The sequence below is a fragment of the Vulpes lagopus genome, chromosome 15, assembly GCF_018345385.1.
Source record: "Vulpes lagopus strain Blue_001 chromosome 15, ASM1834538v1, whole genome shotgun sequence".
Lineage (NCBI taxonomy): Eukaryota > Metazoa > Chordata > Mammalia > Carnivora > Canidae > Vulpes > Vulpes lagopus.
The window spans coordinates 7,856,154-7,878,382 of NC_054838.1; the positions used below are offsets into that span (position 1 = coordinate 7,856,154).

The 22,229-nt window shown below is 50.6% G+C and overlaps 1 protein-coding gene across 11 annotated transcripts in view; it reads right to left on the reverse strand.

Moving 5' to 3' along the window:
• NAV2 (neuron navigator 2) overlaps window positions 1-22,229 on the reverse strand; it is a 396,930-nt gene that overhangs the window by 156,307 nt on the left and 218,394 nt on the right. For 10 of the 11 annotated variants that reach the window (XM_041729744.1, XM_041729743.1, XM_041729751.1 and 7 more), the window contains 4 exons: window positions 19,980-21,081; window positions 14,480-14,592; window positions 8,771-8,879; window positions 6,473-6,862 (listed from right to left, as the gene is read on the reverse strand). In XM_041729744.1, coding sequence (XP_041585678.1) covers window positions 6,473-6,862; window positions 8,771-8,879; window positions 14,480-14,592; window positions 19,980-21,081 — 1,714 coding nt within the window. Of the gene's footprint in view, window positions 1-6,472; window positions 6,863-8,770; window positions 8,880-14,479; window positions 14,593-19,979; window positions 21,082-21,234; window positions 21,269-22,229 lie in introns of those variants that run through there. The other variant, XM_041729749.1, reaches the window with a different exon arrangement.

Here is a 22,229-nt window from a genome sequence, read left to right on the forward strand (position 1 = left end):
GGAGGGTATTAAGGACAAATGTCAACTTTTTCCCAGCCACTTCCAGCACAGGCTCAAACCTAGAAGTCGCCCTGGCGCCTTCACCATACCCTTTGCCCAACCACATCAGGCTGATTTCAACGTGAAACTCTTGGGCCCTTCTGCACGTCTCTTGCCACAGCCTCGGCCATACCCAGAGCCATATCACTGCTCTCTGGACTCTCACAGCTTCTGACCAGAGCCCAGCAATTCCTGTCTTCAATCTCTAACCCATCATAAAAACACTTGGGGCGTCTGGCTGGCTCAGCCGTTAAGCATCTACCTTTGGCTCAGGGCATGATGCTGGGGTCCTGGGATTGAGCCCCACATCGGACTCCCTGCTTAGCGAGGAGTCTGCTTCTCCTTCTCCCTGTACCCCTCCACCCCACTTGTGCTCTCAAATAAATAAAAAATATTACAAAAAAAAAAAAAAAACCCAACACACCCATGCCCATATGTCTTCATGCCCTTGCTCTTGACTTTGGTCTGCTGCTTGTTTATCCTTTAAGGCCCAGCTCACATGTCCTGAAGGTGCTGCAGCTGCTGGGTGCTATGGTAGTGAATGTCCCCTGGGTCCTCTGCTCGAGGACCCACATCTAAGGGTGCTGGAGCCAGGCACAGCATCCAGGCAGGACCGCACAGCCCACGCTCTGCCTGCCGCCCCTACCTCCCAGTCCACTCTGCATCCCCCATGAGTGGTCCCCACAGAGCTCACTGCTTCCCTGCTGGGTCTTGAGGGCTCTCCATCTAATGACATATGCACTTCCCTGTGCCATGAGCCTCCCTCTGTGACAGCAGGATCCAGGGGACTGGGTCTTGCTCATTTCTCTTGACCTCAGAGCCTTTAGCATAGTCTCTAATCCATAAACAAATCCAATAAACACATTTAAATAGAATTTTACTGTCTTTTACCTAGAGGCTCCTCGGAAGGCAGGCCTAAGGGGGCTTTCGTTTCCAACTTGACGAAAGCCCATGCTTTGGGACCTGTGCTGGTAAGAGTGACAGAGCAGGTGGTCAGAGCCCCTTCAAGGATCCTTCAAGGAAGCCTGAGATATGGCTTTCTCCTCCCAAAGCACCCGGTTTTATTCCCTTTTCCCTCTCCTTTCCTGCAGAAAGGTGGAGGGAGGGGAGCGAGGGGAGTGAGGGGGAAGGTAGGAAGGGATTCAAATCCCAAAGCAAACTAGGAAATTCTCAAGAAGTCAGGGCCTGGTTTCCTGAGAAGACAAGACATGCCCCCCTTCCCCTCTCTTCCCCATAAATTACGAGGCCAACATTTGTTATTAGTTATGAGTGGCGGTCTCGGCTGCCCATGCCGAAGCTGGACCACACGTCATTTCATGGAGCTGTTCCCAGTAAATCTTTCTTAAATCCTGGTCTCTGCCCCCTCCATCTATCGTCACCCACAGTGGCTGAAGTAGGCTCAGGAATTCTGGGGACTTTCTCCACTTTCAGCCTGTTGTCCGCTCGACTGTTCTTTCTTCTCTGATAAAACTGCCTACCCAGCTGCCAATAAGGGCTGATAGATTTCCCACACTCAGTAAATCAAGAGGGTCGACGGTGGATGGAAGGAGGACCCAGCTAAAGCCTCCCCGGCCCTCAGGGACAACTGATCTTGGTAGCCAGGGCCATCCATCCATCGAAGCGCCCACGTCAGATGACCTCACAACCAGGCAGGGGAAGCTGTCACTTGTTCTGCAACACTTGGGGAAATTAATCCTGCCCCCTGCACGACACTCTGTGCTCGCTTACTCTGAAGAGAGCTTCTTATGAAACAGGGGCCACTGTACTTGCCTGGGATATTTAACACCAGGGAAAATGTCAGACAGGGCAAAAGGATTTATGGTTTCTGTGAATTCATACACCATTAAGACCTGTCAGCGAGGAAATGCTGAGGGAAGCAGAGAAGAATGAAAAGACCCCAACACTGGGACCTGGCCCAGCTCCGTCGACAGCCTACTGGGCTACTCTGGGCTTGTGGCTTCATGCTGGAGCTCCGCCGATGGTTTATAAGTGGGTGTGTGTCCGTGTGCATGTGGAGGCACGTGCACGTTAAGAGGATGGTGGTGCATGGGGAACGAGGGACTTGCCCAAGGTCTGTCTACGGAGCTGAGTCTGCATTTCCAAGACAGCAAGACACTTTGAACCCCAGCAGAACCTGCCCAGGGGCTGACCGGCAACCTGGTCTTGCTGTGCCTTCTAAGGACCTTATGAATCGGCAAGATCGTTGCAGAGGGATCAACCCGGAGAAACAAGAGCCCATCCTTTCCACATCCCAGAGGCGCCTGCCATACCCTGCGACGACCCAGGGCCTTTCAGGACAGCCTCACCTAAACTCATTTGTCTTGGCTCCAGGGTGCATTTTGGCTCTAAGGGGTATTTTGGCTTCCTCTCCTATCACTTTGCCAGGAACAACAGCCTAGCAAGGTCACTTCAGGTCTGGTCTGGACAGACCATGAGAACCATTTACCAGATAAGAAAGAGCCTTTCACGATACTGGTGCTTTTTGACTCATGGCCCCATCTGCTGTGATCTACGCTGGCCTGGAGAGATATATCTCCCACTTCTGTCCATGATGGTCATTGAGGAAGGAAGAGGAGAACAGGACCTCCACCTCCACAATCCCCCAGCATGTGCCCTCGTGTGGTGGGTGGTCTCCTTTTTCCTGTACCGTCAAGGTCCAGCTCACTGTGATGGAGGTGGCCAGAGGTGTGGAATGACAGCACAAGATAGGGCCAAGGAGAAGACAGATGCCAAGGCTGGGCCTGAAGCTCAAGGGGCTTCGATCTCAAGCCACTCCTCCAGGGCCATGGGATTGGGCTCACACCGCTGACAGCCCGGTGTAGCATTCACTCAACGAGCACTTACTCCTCTGCTGCCACATGAGGACAGAGCGAGCCAGGAAGGGGGCTCACCAGAACCCACGCAGGCTGGCCCTCCGATCTTGGATTTAGAGCCTCCAGGGCTGTGAGAAATACATGTCTGTGGCTTAAGCCCCCGGCCTGTGGTATTTTGCTCGAGCAGCCTGAACTAAGACGCACTCTGATGTATTTATGGAGCTCTGAGCGATCCAGCAGGGGTGGGCGCCTCTCCTCCTGAAGCGAGAGCCCCAGCAGGTGCCAGTGCACAGGCACTATCTGTTGATGGAGAAATCCCTGACACCTAAACGGGGAAGACCACGGCCGTCACGAAGCCAGCTCGGAGGACCACCCAGCTCACAGCCCCGCGTTCTCTCCCACGCTGCACTCCAGGTCAAGACACATTGGAAAGCAAACCAACTGCTACATGTGCCCCTTCCTCTGCCCCGGGGAACACCAGCCCTCAGTCCTGAGCCAACAGGAGACAAGAATTAAACAGCCCTCACAACCACAGCATCGCATCTCACGCTGGCCACTAGATGGGGCATGCATCACACTAAAAAGACACCAGGGGTGAAGCAGATTTTTCTCCAAGTTGTGTAGATAGAATCACTGAGTTTCACAGCTGGCGGGGTCAAGCTCCACAAGCCCAAGGTCCTGCGAGGGTAGCAGAGCACAGACCAGGCACAGATATTCATCAAATACCTACTTGTAAGTCTCTGAGTTCAGAAAAGTAAGGGGCACTGCCTGCCTTCCAGGAGCTTCACCTTTGGGGGAGGACAGAGAGACAGACACAGACTGCGAAACACACAGAGCTAACTCTGGCTGGGGACTTCGGGAGCGCATCACGGAGGAGGTGTTCCTTTTATTATGTTTTTGGAGGTGTTTATTTTTTCAGATCAGTCAGATGGGCTTGAGGGGAAAAAGGAACACCATCATGGAGAAAGAGCCACGTCCTGGAGCACCAAGTGTTACACATGCAGGACACAGCCTTTGGTACTGATCAGAGCAGTGATGAGCATGGGGCACGTGAGGTGGGATGTGGCCAGCGCTAAGGCAGGGCGGGCAGATGATGAAAAGACCATAAAGAGCCTCCCACGTTCAGCTGAGATCTGTTCCCACCAGAAATGGGAAGCCATCAAAGGTTCTTGGAAAAATTTCTGACATTAAATTTAAATGATCATTTTTTCCCCTAGGAAGGGATGTATGCTTTGGAACAGGATACAACTCAGTGCCTCCTTTGAAAAGAAAAAAAAATCCTCTTTCCAAACATATGGATGCTAAGTCTGTCCCTTTAATTTTATTCTATACCATATGGCACTTTGAATTTTTAGAAGATCAGTAAATGGATTGACTTCACAGATCAAAACTTAGCAAGAGACATCTTCGTCTGTTATTTTAATTTCTTTTCCATTAAGTACAGCCAAAGCCCGATTTATCAGTCTAATAAAAGGAAGTGGTGAGGTCCGGCGACAACTTGTGAAGTACTCAGACATGCCGAGGGCATACCAAATGCAATGGAAGAGTTTAATAAATACCCACTCACAAAGACAAAAGGCATTTGCTATTAGGTTCTTAGCAAGACTCAACAGAAATAAAGTAATTTCAGCCCCATCTTAGGGAGAACTGAATGATGCACACAGGTGCACTTGCACACGTAGCCAGTGGAGACAATGAACTAGAGACGGGGGGAAAAACAGCTGCTAAATACCAAGCTGGGGTCCAATGTATCATTTAAACTAAAAAACAAAAACAAAAAACAAAAAACAACCCACCAAGGTCATAGGTTTTCAGAAACTAGAATTTTACTTCTACATCAGGCACTCTAAATAAACTCACTGTAAACTTTCACAAAAACTTTCCTTAAAGTGTCCCCAAAGAGATTTATGTATTACTCATACATCAAGGCTGTTCCCACTAAGCCAAACAAGCATCTGGATGAAAACTTTAATCATCTCACTGTTTTCAAGTGTCTGGATGTTTGAGGTTGATAAGACATCTAGACCGTGTCTGAAACTGTGTCTTCATCAGATACCTGCCATTAATCAGATACAACCTCAGAGAGAAAGATCTAATTGTGGAAGGTTAAAGACCGTATTAATTGCAGCGCTGCAAGGCTCAGGGGCAGTGAAGTGATGCACCGAATGCTGCGGCGCTTGCAAGGGGCAGAGCAGGGCTCCAGCTTGGTTTGACGTCTCAGTCTGTTTTCTTTCCACCAATCAACTGCTTCAGGGGTAGGACTTAACTCAGCAGATCTCCCCAAGCACAGAAGAAGAGCCCCGTCCTTCAAGGCCTACGTGTCGTCGTGTGTATAAGAGGAAGAAGAAATGAGCACGAAGGGCATTAAAGCTGCCCTGGACCCAGTATATGAAGGGAAACGGGTAACTTGGCCCCAAAGCAGAAACTCGCATGCATTTCCATGGAGTGTTCCAGAGTGTTACAACTCAAAGGAGCATTCGATACCATCTGGGCTTCCGCCCTCCTCATCTTGAAGGAGAAGTTCTTACATTAAAAGAAATGGAGAAGAAAAACCAGACCAGAGTTCTCCAATTTCAATAATTGGGTGGTTTGCTTACATTTCTGTACTTTTATCTACACTTGCTCTGAGCATATCTCACTTGCTAAAAGTGTACGGCTTCCCGAGGCAGGAACTGCAATGTAAACACTCGCGCTGTTTCGCTGGGATAAAGGTTCACCGTTGAGGCACTAACTGGGACGTCCCGGGATGCCACTAAGGTTCTGCGGACAGCGTTTCAACGTCTCCACCGTGTGGAAACTGTCAATACTGCATCAAGACCAGACCCCACCTATTAAGGGTTAAGACTGGCTTGACAATAAAATCAACTCTTACAAAAAATAAAAAATAAAAATAAAATAAAAAAAAAATAAAAAAATAAAAAATCAACTCTTACAGGATCACACACACACACACACACACACACACAAAATCTCAAAATAACTAAAAAATACTTCGGGAGCATAGTACAGTGGGAATTGATGGTGATAATCTTGAGGCCATGCTGGATACCAAAAGTCTTCCAGATAATAATAAAAAGGTTAAAGTACAATGCAGTTTGAGTTTAGTAACAGGTATATGTGATTATGGTTTGTGCTTATAGAAAACCAGAAACACAGGGACGCCTGGGTGGCTCAGCAGTTGAGCATCTGCCTTCAGCTCAGGGCGTGATCCTGGGGTCCTGGGATCGAGTCCCGCATCGGGCTCCCTGCATGGAGCCTGCTTCTCTCTCTGCCTGTGTCTCTGCCTCTCTGTCATTCATGAATAAATACATAAAATCTTAAAAAAATAATAAATCAAATAAAGGACCAGCATCACAGGCTGTTTCCACAAGTCACCCTGGCTGCTGGTGGAGCCTTGCTAGGACCCCCTGGCTGGTCACCGGCGAAAGCCTGGCCTGCAGCCCGCGTCTGGTGACTCGCAGCCCAGAAGGGTCCCCTCCGCCCCCCCACGGCCTCTGACAGAGCAGAAAGTGAAGTAGACAGCTTGATCTCCGTCGGAGAACTTTAAACAAAGCCCTACAAAAGAGGAACCAGCTGCCGAGCCTCCGCGCCCCGCGGAAGAGAGCAGCCCGGGTACTCACCCGCTTGTGATGTCGTCCGTGCGGATGTTCTTGCTCAGGACGTCCCCGTCACTCATGTAGCCGGGGGCGTCCATGCGGATGCCTTCCAGGTCCATCTCCTCCGCGGCCTTGTCGGACACGTCCACGTGGCACACGCTGCTTCCCCTGGAGGCCAGCTGCCTCCTCAGAGGGGCAGAGTACACGTAGCGGCCCGACTCGGTGTTGATGAACCGGCTGGCGTTGGCTCGAGGTGGGTACCCGTTGCCCATAGAGGGGGCGTCGCCTGCCTGGAGCCGAGGGCTGGACTGGCCGAGTCTCCAGGACAGGGGGGTGGGTCTGCCCGTCAAGCTGAGGATGCTGCGCCCGCTTATCTCCGTGGTGACGTTGGTGTCAAATGTGGTTTCCAACGTGCTGAAAACATAAAACCGGCCTTGGCTTAGACCCCCCCACGGGCTTCGTATCCTTTGCGGTTTACAGGCTCTTGAAATTCTTTTTGGAATTATGAACTATTTCCCATCTACAAAATAGGATCAAATAACAGCCACGCATGTACCACGCGGCGTGTGTCCTCTGTGAATAACGCAAAGATGCTGGTGCACATCTGCGGAACACTGCCAAGGCCAGCAGAGACTTTCCCCCTCAGACATGGTACGAGATAACCCACTACCAGTTACTTTCATTAAATGGTCTTAACTATTGGAGCCCAAGAAAGACAAGAGAAAATGATGAAACGACAACGAGAGGCCCGTAAGTCCCCAAGAGCATGCAGGTTCTCAGACACTGTGTCGCAGCTCCCGCTTCTACTCCGGAGCTCCCAGTGTCACTGTCACATGCTCAGCTCCCTCTGGACCAAGCAGGTGGGAAGAACCCTGATTTCCTAACTCTAAGCAAAATTTCCTCCACTCTTTGGCTTCTCCCACATTTTATCCTAAAGGACAACTACACTCTGAGGGTAAAAGGCTGGGAGAGTAGTCAATACCCCGGCTTGAGGTCCACTGAGGATGCCTGAATTACAAGCACCCGCATCTGCCAGGAGACTGAGCTCATCCCTGGCCCTTGGAAACCCTCCCGCACCCACTCTTCCCGGCCCTGCAGCTCTTGTGGTACAAGCACGCTGGTCAGTGTACCTCCGCAGAGCGTGCTGGGGTCTCCCGACTGAGCAGAGACGGTATTTCCTGCAGAAAAACCACTGAAGGTTCCCCCCCACTGTCGTCACCACCATCCTAGCCCATGCCAAGAAAGCCATTGAACAGTCACATCCCCCAGCAAGTCGCTTTTGGTGATTAGGGTGGAGAGAGGATGTTTCGTCCTCCAAAGAGGATCACAGAGGCACAGGGTCCAGTGGGTGGCTCCATGCCATCACATACCTAAAGGTTTGGTGGGGAGGGGCCGCCACAGTACCACCCCCTAAGTGTACCGTCCTCCGGAAGAACGAGTTTGGTGCCTCAACTGTTTTTGTTTCCCTTCGATCCTAGAAACGTCCTTCCTATCCTCTTACTTAGGGGACCCCCAAGGTTCAGGCCCGTCTTCTTTAAGACAGAACTCACAGTCCTTCATCCCGATTTGCCAAAGCTGCCGGGAGTGTGGAAGCCCTGCTGTCCCCTTGCTCTCTTCGTTTATCAAAGAGACTGAAATCGGAGACACACAGGAGACACCCTGGGAGTTCACTGGGATAACCAGGACTTTGCCTTCATTATCAAAGCCCAACACCAACCGTAAAGCTTGGTTCTGCCAAAATCCACCAAGGGGTGTCTGAGGGTTGCATCCTCTTCAGCTTCTTGCTCAACAATGAAAACAACCTGATGAATGTTTCCAATGTAATCCTAGATTCCATCCAACTAAATCATAGTTTAAACATGATCGTAGGTTCTTATAAATATTTCCTTACGTGATCTACACGCGGGCATGACTAACAACATTACAGAGTGTTGTGTATCAGAGGACTCGGTAGGAATTTAAGTTATTTGCTTTATCACGCAGGTCAAGTACAGTTCACCTGCTCATTTGAACAGCACACTACAGGCTTGGAAAATGCAAGGAAAGCGAAACTTAAATGGAACCGGTCTACAACATCCACCGTCGAGCCGATTAGTCACCTTCTGCTTTGGGGAGGAACTAGTCTACACTAATTTTTGCTCCTGACAGTTCTCTTCTGCACGTCGTATGACATTCTCTGTGAGTTCCAGCACATCTGGGGATCAAAGGTATCTACTCCATTATTAGCCAAACCGCCCTGCTAGTGGCATGCACACACACGGGAGAAGCTGCGTGAAAACCAGGCTGCCTGCAATTTGGCGAAGAAATCCACGCTTTCGGTACCTGTGCGTGACCTGAGTCCCCCGTAAACTAGACATGGTCTCCTCCAAATTCTGCCGCAGGTCAGCGATGTTCTTCACCGTTCGTAGACGCCGAGCCTCAGGATCTTCCCCTGGAAAGAGGAGGGTCAAGACTTTAAATTCTCTGACTGATCATGAGCAACATGAAACGCAGTGTGTTCCAGGCTCAGGGCCTGGCTCACTGTGGGCGCTTAAGGATTTGAGAACGAATGGGAGGATGGACGACCAAGTGAGTTGTTAAACCTAAGAAGTCTTTCTTCTCCTTCCAGGTCTCTCCTGAAGTAGGTAACGTCTAGCTTGCAGGAGAAGCAAGGCACCTAGTCTGGGGTACATTTTTGAACCGTCTCCAATAAAGGAACACACGTAAGTTAGGTCTAAGCACTCTCTGCGAATCATCCCCTGCCCATGCCAAAGCGTGGGTGAGGCATTTTATTTGCTCACCCATTGGTGATAACACGCTGCTATCTACTAGCCCTACTTCATGACTGGGATGTGCACAGTGGCTGAAAGATCTTTATTTCCTAATCACAAGTATTTCTACAGAGAGAGGCTTGCCTCTTCCTGTTAGATTTACTATGTCACCTCAAATTCTGGTTCCTCTGAATCACTGGCTGTGTGACTGTGGGGAAGGTGCTGACCCTCTCTGTGCTTCAGATTCCATGGTACTAAAATGAGGACAGCGAGAGTACCCAGCTCATAGGGCAGCTGTGGGGACTCGGTGGGAGAGGGCCTGGGGAGCCCCTGAGCACAGCGCCCACCTCGAGCACCAACTCATACCAGCTGCTGCTGCGGGGCGGGAAGCCAGCAAGAAGGCCGAGGGCTTTTCTTTGGGGCGGACAAGAGACTTCCATTCTCTGGGCGAGATTTTCTGCAGGACACCTGGCCAGGTGGAGGCTGAGCTGGCCCAAGTGTTCCCAGGAGAAACAGGCCACACAGAAGCTAGGAAACCACGTGCCCTCAAGAGTCACCTGCTCTGGGTTCACTGGCTCTTGTGCTTTGTTTGGGCTTAGATGGCGCAGAGGAGATGGGAGTAAGTATAAGAATGATGAAAGGAAGCAGATATCTTTCCCTCGGAGTAATTCCAAGGAGGGCCAAGAAGACTACAGAACCATGGTCAATGCTCTTTAAAAGCCTGTGACTGGGAAGCCTAGGTGGCTCAGCCGTTGAGCATCTGCCTTCGGCTCAGGGCGGGATCCAGGATCGAGCCCCACATCGGGCTTCTTGCAGGGAGCCTGCTTCTCCCTCTGCCTGTGTCTCTGCCCAACCCCCCATGAATAAATAAATAAAATCTTAAAAAAGAAAAAAAAAAAAAAGCCCGTGACTATCTCAAGCGTCGAGCAACATTTTGAAAGAAATTTCCGCGTCGAATGCAGTACACAGGGGCAGTGGCGAGTGGGAGTTACATCAGATGCTAAGTAAAACTCCCAGCGGTTGTCATTAATAAGGCAATAGGCAGCTAAGAAACGTCATAGAACCGACTTCCTTCCTGAGACGGAACAGCTTCCATAGGGTTGTTCTCGACACGGTGGTGCCTGGAGGCTGGCAGATGGACCGAACAATACATGAGTGATTTTATGGAGGAAATTTGCTGTAGCCAACTCTCTTGTCCTTGCAAATGCCAAGTGGTTTCAATTTTCTCCCTCTTTTGAACCAAGAGAAAGTTGCAAGGCATTTTGCTCTTATCTGGAAAGTGGTCCAGCTTGCATTTCCCACCCAATTAGTTAGAAATACATCTACGTGTGTGTTTTGAAATGAAAGCAGGGATGAATGTCTACTTACCTTCCCCGTGTGGCCCTGGAAAAATGTACCTGTGTCCGTCTCCTGGGGCCATCAGGTAAGATCATTTGCTGACAGTTTGGCAGCATCCTAGCTACAGCCAAAGGCCAAAAAGGTATTGAGGCTTTGGACAGCTCTAGCCTCCGCAGCACACATGTATTTACCAAAGCTAAATCTAGGCACACGCTTTCAAATTAATGTGTTAACTTAATCACATACCAAAGCATCATAATTATACTTATTTCTCCAAGTCTCTCCTAATTGACATGTCTGCCCACTAACTCTCCTTTAGACATTCAAAGATGTTCAAGATGGGATGGTATCTCACCCTTACTCTTAGTAACCGTCACACAAATCCATAGATGCCTGAGATGTATTTATTGTCTAAAAATGTGTGGTCAGCGCAGAGTTAAAGATAAAGCAAAGACTCTCTGCATTTCAACAGATAAAGGCCTGCATCCTGGCACTGCTGCTGATTAGCCACTTGACTTTGAGTAAGTCACTTATCTTTCTGAAAGCCATCTGTAAAATGGGAACAAAAACCTTCCCTGAAAGGGTCAGTTGGAGGATCAAATGAAGATGCATATGTTATGCCTGGCACAAAATGATATACCTGGCTTGTTGGACTCGAGTTTCCTGTTTCCCTCGGGCCAGGGGTAGGGTGCAGGGGGTTCTGCTGGGAAATGTCTGCTCCCCTCAGAGCTCTACACACACTATATTCCAAGAGCAAAGCAGAAAGGCAAACCAGTAACACACCTGCCTTGCTTAGGTGATGGCATCCTGTTGTCAATTGTGCCTCCTTAGACGATGTGAGACTGCCCTACCAACTCACAGCCTGAACAAAATAAAAACACAGCCGTGCTCTGGTGGAAATAGAGGCCACTTCTGCTCATACAGAGATCTGGAGCTATTCCGTGTCTCTCTGTGGCTCTCCTATATCTGCAAGTTCAGCCCTCCCTTAGGCCACTGGCCGTGATGGATACAACGCCCCATTCTGATCACGTAGGCCTGAATTTGGAGGATGTCAGGGTGTTATAAGACGAACCTGGGAGGAACCCGGCTGAAGGAAGAAGCCGTTGTATGACAAAAGATGGAAATTATCCATGGGCTACAGGAGGATGGCTTATATCCAGTGATTAGAAAGGAAGGAATAAAGAATTCTGTTACTAAAGTCAACAAAAAAATGGAAGGGCTGCCTCATGAAGAAATAACCTCCTGTCACGAATATTCAGGCAGAGACTGAAAGACATTTTTCATCAGTGACGGACAGAAGGGATCCATGGACCAGATAATAAACAGGTGTGCGCGCTCCCTTCTAACCCCACGACCCAAGACGCAGGGCTCAGCTGTAACGCACAGCACCATGTAAATGACAGAGCACCATGGGGAAACATGGAAATCCATCTGATTCTCCACCTCAGGAGGGGAAGAGCAGAGCAATTGGTCAAATAGTCTCCTAAATGTTCATTTCCTTTTTTTCCATTTTCTTTTTTTGAGAGAGAATGTGAGTGGGGGCAGGGGAGAAGGAGGAGGAGAGAAAGACTATTAAGCAGGCTCCACGTGCTCAGCGCAGAGCCTAAAGCAGGGCTTGATCTCAGCAGCATGAGACACGACCTGAGCCCAAATCAAGAGTCAGATGCTCAACCCACGGAGTCATCCAGGCGTCCCCTGAATGTTTCCAAATAAACCTACTACTCATTGTCATTTCCAGGGATCAGCTGTGGATAAGTTCATTTAACCTTGTCCTACTATTCGTTGTCTCCATAAAATAATTCCCAGTATAGTCACACATGTGATTTCTACTGCTTCAGTGCAGACAGGCTACTCTGATTCTGATCAGAAAAAAAAAAAGAGAGAGAGAGAAAGAAAGAAAGGAAGGAAAAAGGAAAAACAAAATTCCCCAGCAGCAACCCATGCCACCAGACTTCATAGAAAGCAGAGTGCTTGATCAGGCAAGACTGGCTGCACAGATCTGTCCCCCAAACCAACTGCAGCACCTCAGGTTCTCTGCGCAACTCCTTGGCCGCACAGGCCTGTTGCAGAGGAGACACATGGAGAAAGAGAAAAACTGGTGAAAGATCACAGGCTGTAATCTGTCACTCTGAAATGTAAGTGTGATGTGGAATGTTCTCTGGCTGCTGCTTCTGCTTTTCAAATGTGAATTTTGCCGAGCCTCAGCGTCTGACACGAATCCCCGCTACTCCGCGGGACACACATCTGATACATGCCGGGCTCTGGGAGCACTGGCCCAGCTCCTTTGATGTGTGCACATAAGAACACGGTCTGGAATGCGTGCGGAGACCTGAGCAGTCGCCGAACGCCACGCCCTGCTCGTAGCGGGGCTTTTGCTGGGCTATTCATGTCCTCAGATGCAAGGGGGCTACAAAGCTTGGAGAGAAGGAAGCGCAAAATCAATCCCAAATGTGGGGCCCTGAGCCACTTGCAAGATGGATCACTTGTAAATGGCTTGCAAAGTTGGCCCCGTCACTGTGCCCGGCCAGCAGAACCAGAAGGAAACAGTTAAATCGCTCAGATCCTCTGAAATGAATACTCGGAGCTAATGGTGAGATGGGTATGATTCCATCACGTGGGCTGCAGACCAATTCCCCAGCTGTAATGTGGCTATTAAAATGGTGTGGTCATGGGTATTTAGTCTAATAAGTGGATTTTAAACATGGATTCAATTTTTAACCCAACTCTGGAAGTGGTAAGATATGCGAGGAATAACACAACCACTGCTAAATATGTGGTTTACCACTTACTTCCCTGATTAGAAGTTGCTGGAACAGAGGGTACAGAGCTGGGGACCGGGGAAGACAGAGGAGGTGGTAACTCAAAATGTGCCACAGTAGGAATCCAAACTCACATGTCAACTTTTCTCCTTTAAGACTGTGACAGTGTAAGGTTAATAAATCGATACCTGTGGAGGTCACTACATGACAACTGTGGAGTTTGTTTTCCCATAATACCCCTAAAATCAGCATCATCTAGATTATACTTAAGTAAAATTTAGATTTGCTTGTTTGTTTCTTTTTTGGTAAAAGAGGCATGCTGTACTCTTCTTTCCGATTAATGGAGGAAGCCAAGAATGCATTTTCAATCAGCGCTTCCACACGAGAAAGAAAAAAAAAAAAAGACAGTATTTTATAGTTCTAGATCCTGTTTGAAAGTGACTTTATCTCGGTTTAATGCCTGCCTTTGGCCCAGGGCACGATCCTGGAGACCCGGGATCAAGTCCTGCATCGGGCTCCCTGCATGGAGCCTGCTTCTCCCTCTGCCTGTGTCTCTGCCTCTTTCTCTATGTCTATGATCAATAAATAAAATCTAAAAAAAAAAAAAAAAAAAAAGAAAGAAAGAAAGTGACTTTATCTGAAGAGTAAACAAGGAGGCTCAAGATCTTTAAAAAAAAATTTTTTTTAAGACTTTATTTATTTATTTGAAAGAGAGAGTGAGACAGAGCACAAGCCATGTGAGAGGCAGAAGGAGAAGCAGACTCCTGATGTGGGGCTCGATCCTGGGACCCTGGGATCACGACCTGAGCCAAAGCCAGATGCTCAGCCTACTGAGCCACGCAGGCGAACAAGAAAACAAGAAAATTCAAGGTTAAGTGTCACAGCAGCCCAGATGCCCTACGTACATGAACAAAATGGAATAGATATTAAAATAGGATTTTCTAATCAGTAAGAGACTTATTTGCAATTCTGGGGACAAGGGAGTGGATTGTGTGAGAGAGGATAGGGCAAAAAAGAAGAGAAGGAAAATAATAAAAAAAAGAAAAAGAAAAGTTTGTTTAGCTCATCCATCAATGCAACAGTAAACTAACTTCGAATCAAGCTGGGTCCGTGCCCTCCAGCAGGTGGTCACACGGGAGGTCCCATCACCAGCAGACACAGACTTTCTGGGGCTCCATACTCACCAGTGAGTTCTTCCAAAGCAGGCTGTCCACTCTTGGTGTAGTGGCTGGGCTCCATGCTTACACCCGCGGAGCTGGATTCCGCAGTAACATTCCCTTCGGTGTCCGTCTGGGACCTTCACACATAAGCGAAAGCAGACACACTTGTCACCAGCAGTAGCTACCCCATCTGGACCACCGTGCTCTGACCACAGCACCCACCATCACTCCCTTCAACAAGAAGCTTTAGAACAGAGCAGACCAGCAGACTAACTCTAAATAATTCATCAGTGCACGTGGCGCTATGTCCCAGAAACAGAGAGAGCCACCGAACTGTAAAAGATGAAATATTCATTGCCCAAATGGAGGGTCTGCAATCCTTCACCGGGGATTGCTCCTCTGAATCCCCATCAGGGAGCCAGGTCTAGCCAGAAAAACGCTGGAGAGTACCGTGTGGTTTGGATCATTTAACCTCTGCCAAAGAGCAACTTCTAAGTACTCAGCAATGCCAGCAAGTCAAGCATAAAGATGACTCCATTAACAGCCCTGCGGCCCTCCCCAGATCTTCCCGACATGGCTCTCTCTGAAAAGGTGACTATAAAACCAGCCAGGAGTGGGTGCCAAGCAGGTGTGTTTGCCCTCTGCGTCTCTGATTCAGGGCTCAGATCTTCTGAGATGAAAGGTCTCATTGATCATTATTTCAACACTTGACTGAAATCTGTACTTCCCCAGACCTTCTCCGTGCCCTTGTTTGTCGAGCAAATCAAGGCAACCGCCTCGTGCAATGCGTTCTTGCCACAACTACCTCTGCTGACTTGGGCATGGCATGCAAATGTGTGGTTACACTCAGATGCGTGACCCTGGGTGAAGCATTATTAATTCATTAGCATCCTGCACTCGTTCGGCCAGATTTCACTCTCTATGAAGAAAGCGTTTGCCAAGAATGTGAACTGTCTTAAATGTGGGGGATGTACTGAGAAACCTCAAGTCATCCATCCGGCCCCGCCTTACTGCCTTCCAAAGGACGCCTTGGGTTCCAAGTTCCTGCAGTCTCCACCTTTGAGGATTTCTGGACCCCCAACTGCTCCTCTTGACCCACCCTTGCTGCCCCGGCCAGAGTCCAGGCTCTTGCCACCTCTGCCCCGCAAGCACTGCATAAGCAGGTTCACTGCCTCCAGCCTGGAGGTGGCAAGTGGCAGCCGCGGTTTGGAACCAACCCACAGATTCCTCCTCTCAGTGTAGTATTTTAAGATGTTTTGAATTCATGTCCACATTTTAAAATGGGGAGATTTTGCAAGAAATATCTGGGCTTCTTCCTTCCTTCCAAGATTTATTATATTTATTTATTTATATTTATTTACGATAGACATAGAGAGGCAGAGACACAGGAGGAAGGAGAAGCAGGCTCCATGCTGGGAGCCCAACGTGGGACTCGATCCCAGGACTCCAGGATCACGCCCTGGGCCAAAGGCAGGCACCAAACCGCTGAGCCACCCAGGGATTCCCCCTTTCTCTGCTTTCACTTTCAGGACAAACAAGAGTTTTTCCCCACCGACATTCTTGCAGGGTGACACCTGCTGGCTGGTGCCCAGTGATGGCTGCTTCTCTCAGAGAGCCCAGGGCTCCCTCTGTCAGCCCCTTTACCCCAAGCCACTCATTTATACTACCTACACCTTTTGGGTCTGAATCGGACATCTGATCTGGGACCTCTACTCTAGACTGTTCGTAGGTCTGGTCTACTTCCCACACCGTCCTCCACGGATCTGATGATACTGATGTGATCACATCACTCTGATCAAAGGCCTCTCGGATAGTTTCCATGGCCTACAGAGGAAGCCCTTAAGTCCTTACTGTGGGGGACACTGTCCCACGTGGGCGCATCTTCCTTCACCTCCAGCCCTGTCTCCTGCCACTCCTGCCCTTACGCAGAGCCCTGCCCTACGTTCCACCCGCGTCTTCTCTCTGTTCTGATATAACATCATGCCCTGAGCGGGTTTGTCTTTGTAGTGATTGTGACCTGTGCCCTAAGGCTCTTTTTCCTCCTCCTCCCTCACTTTGCTCCTAATCTCCCTTGAACACGCGGTTCCCACGTCACGGAGGCCAGGAAGCCTCCCCGGACTGCGCTAGCTGGTTGCTCCACCTTGTGTTTCTACAGCGCTCGTACTCGCCTGCTGCCGATCTGTCACAACGGGATCCAGTTGATACACCTTTCCTCGCCCAGAGAGCTCTCTGAAAGCAAAGACTGGCTTTTTCGATGTGTATGTACAAGAACTCGAGCTGATCAAGTTCACACGTAGAGCAGACACTTAGGCCGGCGTGGAAAACGGACAAATGGGAAATTTTTAAGTCTAGGGACACCTGGGTGGCTCAGTGGTCGAGCGTCTGCCTTTGGCTCAGGGCGTGACCCTGGGGTCCTGGGATCGAGTCCCGCATCGGGCTCCCTGCAGGCAGCCTGCTTCTCCCTCTGCCTGTGTCTCTGCCTCTGTCTCTCGCTGTCTCTCTTGAATAAAGAAATAACATCTTAAAGAAAAATAAAAGGAATTTTTAAGTCTAGAAAGATGCTGGCTACAAGAAGGAGCCTTAGACTTGAAGCCCGAACACTAAGAGCCATAGGAGTGTGGCTGGCTGTAGGGAGCCACGCAGGTCTGGGACGTCACCTCCCGCCTCTGCCCCGCAGGCCCCCATCTGTACAGCAGGGCTTACGACAGCGACCTTCGCTGGCTGCTGCAAGAATCACATGTGATAGGACACAGAAGCATGCAGTCAAGCGGAAAGTGATCGATGTTACTTCTGAATTGATAAATAGAACTCATCCAGAGTGACTTTACAAGATGATTTATCTTTCTTTTATGCCTTGATAACATCACTAATATGGACAGGTTCTCAGGGGGTGGAGGGGAGAGCACGGCAAATTATCTGCAGTGAGCCATGAACTTGAGTGAATTTTAGAGCACAAGGGGAGGCTAAACCATTTAATTAAAAAAAAATTTTTTTTAAGATTTTATTTATTTATTCATAAGAGACACACACAGAGAGGCAGAGACATAGGCAGAGGGAGCAGCAGGCTCCCTGCGGGGAGCCTGACACAGGACTCGATCCCAGGACCCTGGGATCACGCCCTGAGCCAAAGGCAGACACGCTCAACCACTAAGCCACCCAGGCACCCCGAGACTAACCCATTAAAAAAAAATCCTCTCATTTCACCCAATCTCTGTACAGATTCAGACGAGGTTCAGAGAGATGCAGTGATTTAGAGTCAAGACTGTTTCGTGCTTAAGAACTTGGTCCCTCTCATTAGTCAGACTCAGGTTTAAACACGAGCTCTTCTCGCTATTAGCTCTGGACTTAGGTACAAGCCACCTAATTACTCTGAGCCTCAGAGCGCTTGCCGGCAGGATGGGGATTTCCAAAGCAGCCAGCTCATGGAGTCTCGGGCATGATCACAGGGGCCAAGGCACGAGGAGCCCTTAGCTGGTCTCTGCATGGACCTGGCCCACATTCCACAGCTGACCCTGCAGGCAGGGCCCCCGACTACACGGCTTGGCACAAGCCAGTGAAAGGCCTCAGAGCCCAGGCACCCCGATTCCCATCCTGGCTCACCTCAGATGGGAAGGCCCATCACAGGGGCCAGAAGGGCTTCGCACGGGTGAACGTGGAAATGTAGCCTGACAGATACCATGACATTTTCTCATTCCTCCCGGATGTCAGACATTTGCTCTTTTGTTAAGAGTTTTCCTCTCACAGAAAAGCTTGAAATTTTAAGAGGTTAAATGTTTTACAATCTTTCAAATGATTATAGAGAAAGAGAAAGAGGGAGCGAAATGGATGGTGACCAAAGACTGTCGTATATTTTAATTTCGAATATGCAAATCAAGGATCTGGGTGCAGCAGGCTTGAATATGCATGACCTCCGGACTATTAGCGTTATTGGAACGATAAAAATTTCATGGGGAGCAATTCAGTTGCCTCCATGGCTCAGAGAACAACTGTATTCCAAGCCGGGCATGGAGACGAGCGCTGAGTCATTGTCCAAGCCCTGGCACCCTTCTCCAATGGTTAGCTGAGCTGATGACTTGATGGAATACAAAGAGGACCTTCCAACTAAGAAGTCTGGGCATGACCCCTGCTGAAGGGGGAGGGCGAGCCCAAGAGAAGGAAAGAGACAGGAGGAGAGGCCTGGCTTCCCCTCCCTGGTGGGACCTGCCTGGCTTTACTCTGAATCACTCAGGCCAGCGTCTCTCCAGCCGCTGTTGGCAGGAAGAGTAACAGGGCCTACCCGAGAGCAACCCAGGCAGGGAGAGAGGGACTATCCAATTCTCAGAGGAACCACAGAAACACAGGGAGCTGAAAGTGTGGGCGTGCACCAGTCGACGCACCCGAACAGGGAAACATAAATACAAATATGCATATGTGCACTAGCATTTTATAAAGAAATGTGAACTTGTGTCCATACTTGTTGCTGGCAACGTATGTCCCTGCCTCTGGGTGTACAGGTGTGCGTGTCCAGAGTATGTGTGTACACACTCAGGGCAGAAGCTGTGCAGTAAGTGCCTAGAACATGGCCTTCAGTCTTCGGACCCCTCTCGCTATGCAGGGGTATTGTCAACACTCAGCTGTGCAGAGTGGCCAAAGGTATGGCACGTCTCAAGGACAGGCCAGCTGAGCACTCTGAGCGAAGCTTCGGGATTCCCTTAAAAGCGGTGCTAGGGGAGCTTCCAGCTGCTGGAGAGGACTCATGCACGTGTGTCAAGCACCACCCAGAGCCAGTGTCCTCCATTCCACAAAGGTGCATGGCACAGCAACCGGAGGCTCTCGCGGGCTACGGGCACACCTAGCAGGCAGCGTCCTATGGATGTGCCATTAGGGACAGAGAGGGACCCGGGGGACAGATAACGGAAGGACAGAGTCAGACAAGCAAACGTCTGGGCCTATCTCAATCGAATCTGGTCCTTTTGTTCTTCTAGAACTGGTTCCTTCTCCTCCTTGTCCCACTGTCCTCTCAAAACAGTCTAGCACACAGCAAGGACTGAAAAAAATATACTTCATATGTGTGATGGAGTAAAAACTGTGAGCATCTGGAAGTTCAAGACCAACCCCTCTGAGAAGGGTCAGTTATTCAGGCTTTTGCGTTTTTCACTTATGGAAGCACGATCAGGATCCTATAGGGCTGCTGCTGGGGCCTCTCCTGCCGAGCAATACCAAGGCACCTGACTCACGTCTGCTCCTGTAAATGCCCCTGGGTCCCCCCCATGCCTGGCCAGCTCCTCCTCATCCTGGGGACCAATTTTGCCTCCTCTCTTTAGCCTTCTTTCACCACCCCCTCTGCCCCCCCACCCGACCATGTTGTATTTGCTGTGCCCTCACACGCCCGTGGGTAGCTCCACTAGGCACGGATCGAGGGGTACCCGGGCTGGCGGCTTTCATGCTCCTGGAAGGCAGGCCCGACTCCTGCCCTCAAAGACCTAGAAGCTACCAGAGCGGCTCTGGGGCCCGCGGCCCACGGCAGGCGGGCGGCCGCACCTACCTGTACAGGAAAGGCGCGACGGTGGCAGTGTTGGGGTGGTTATATTGCTGCTGGGGCTGAGGTAGCTGAACACTGACGGTATTGCTTCCCGTGGTCTGCGTGGTCCCGACGGACCCGCTGACGGTCTGGCTGCTGATGCTGTGGTTCAGGGTGGTCCCTCCGGGGCCTTTTCCCTCTGAGGACGCCAGGCTGGAGGAGGAGCTGGAGTGTCTGCCGTCCAGCTGGGGCTTCTGCTGGGGGAGCCCCAAGCTCGGCTTCCCACCCCGGCTCCGCTCCACCTCCTTGGAAGGGGCAGGGGCACTTGGGGATTTTCCGGGCATGCTCTTCATTCCGGGTTTGGGGATCCCACTGTGGGAAGGGGCGGCAGCCTCTTTCTTGGCACTGTTGAGCTTCCCCCCTTTGGGGATGAAGCTGGCGATCTTGGAGGACTTTTTTGGCATCTCGGTCACCACCGCCACACTGGGGTCTTCTTTTGGCGCCTCTCTGAGCTCCGGCCTTTCTGTCACAGAGGCTCTCTTGGCGAGGTCCTTGCTTTTCTCCTTTTCCTTCTCCCGCTGTTGTTTCTCCTTCTCCTTGTCACTGCCTTTTGGGGAACTCTTCTTGTTGGTCAGCGCCCGGCTGAAAGTTCTCTGGGCGATGCCCTTGAGCGCAATCTTGGGGCTGTTGGACGCCGGCCCCGCCATGGACAGCGAGCGCCCGGTGGCCTCCATCTCCTCGCTCTCTTCGAAGGTGGGAAGGATCTCGAGCCGCTCACAGCTCGTGTCCCGCGACCCCGGGCCCTCGCCTGCCTTGGAAGCCCCTTTGCTGTTGAAAAGCTTTAGTTTTTCCAGCATGGACTTCTGATTGTTGGGGGCCGGCTTCATGGCTTCGGGGGTGGGCCTGGGGGTCTCGGGCACGGGCTGCTTGACGGAGAGCATGGACGACGTGGCGCTGTGCTTCACGCTGACCGACTTGCTGCGCCAGGGCTTGGAGGCAGCGCCGGGCTGGGGGATGGCCGAGGAGGCGCTGCTGTTAGCGGGGGTGGAAGTGCCGCCACTCTCCAGAGGAGCAGGTGCATTTTCGCTCATTCCGGGGTGGGAGGATGCTGGGCTCGCCAATGGCTCTGCGGAGATGGGGAGGAGAAGGAAAAGCGAGTTATGCCTACGGACGGGCACCGACGGGGAGGGAGAGGGAGGGCCCAGCACTCTCGACCCAGTTGCCAGATGGCTCCGTCACCCGCCTCATGCACTACCTGTGGTTAAGTTTTAAGTCCTACCTTCCTTCTGCTCTCCCATCACACACCGTTCGTTCACCTCCGCCGTCACATTCCGGTATATGCCGCGCAAAGGCGCACCGATCTTAACGTCAACGTGTGCAACGCACAATCAAGCATACGTTTATGGAAAAACCAACAGAAACCTGCATCAGCACTACGGGGTGGAGGGAAGTCGTAGGAAACGCCTACTGCCTTGAATCATTCAACCCACAACCCAAGTTCCCAGTTATGCGAAATAATTGGGAATTAGCCAACTTTAAGAAAATGCAGGAGAGACATTAAAACAGGATGAAAGAAAGAAAGAGAGAGAGAGAGAGAGAGAGAGAGAGAGAGAAACCAAGCAAAATCTTTGCAGAAGAATAATTACCCGAGGAAGTTGCTAGGTCCTATCAAAGCATATATGTTTTTCCTATGCAGACACTTTGCAAGAAGTACAGACATGATTCAGGCAAGTCTTAAAAAAAAAAGAATTTTCAGCTCAAGAGTATCAACTGCACAAGGCTTCACCGTAGGCATGAAAACACACAGGTCATCTGAAAGTCAAGGCTTCCCCCTTGGCGCTCGGGGACGCTTTCCCCAGCCAGACTCTTTTCTCAGAAAAGCCGCAAGCCATTTCCAAGCTAGGACCAGAACGCTGCCGAGCGGGGCGGGTTCCGAACCCGAGCTCGGCTCCAGACCAAGGCGGCCCGTGCTCCAGAACCGGGGCCCGCGACGGCCTCCTCCGGGGGCACGGAGACCCACGCAGCCCGTCGCCCACCTTGGGGCAGCTGTCCCGCCGGCTGCACGGGGGCAGACAGGAGGCGCCGCTCCAGCCCCCCACGGGCACGTCCGCGTCTGCAAAGTCACCGTGACCGGACTTACCTAGCAGCGGCCACTTTCTCCCACAACGGTTCCCCAGGAAAAATTCTCCAACCGGAGAGGCTGCTCTTCCAATTGTCACAAGTGTTTTCAGTTAAACTGCTCATGTTTCTAATTAACTTTTGTCATCCGCAACT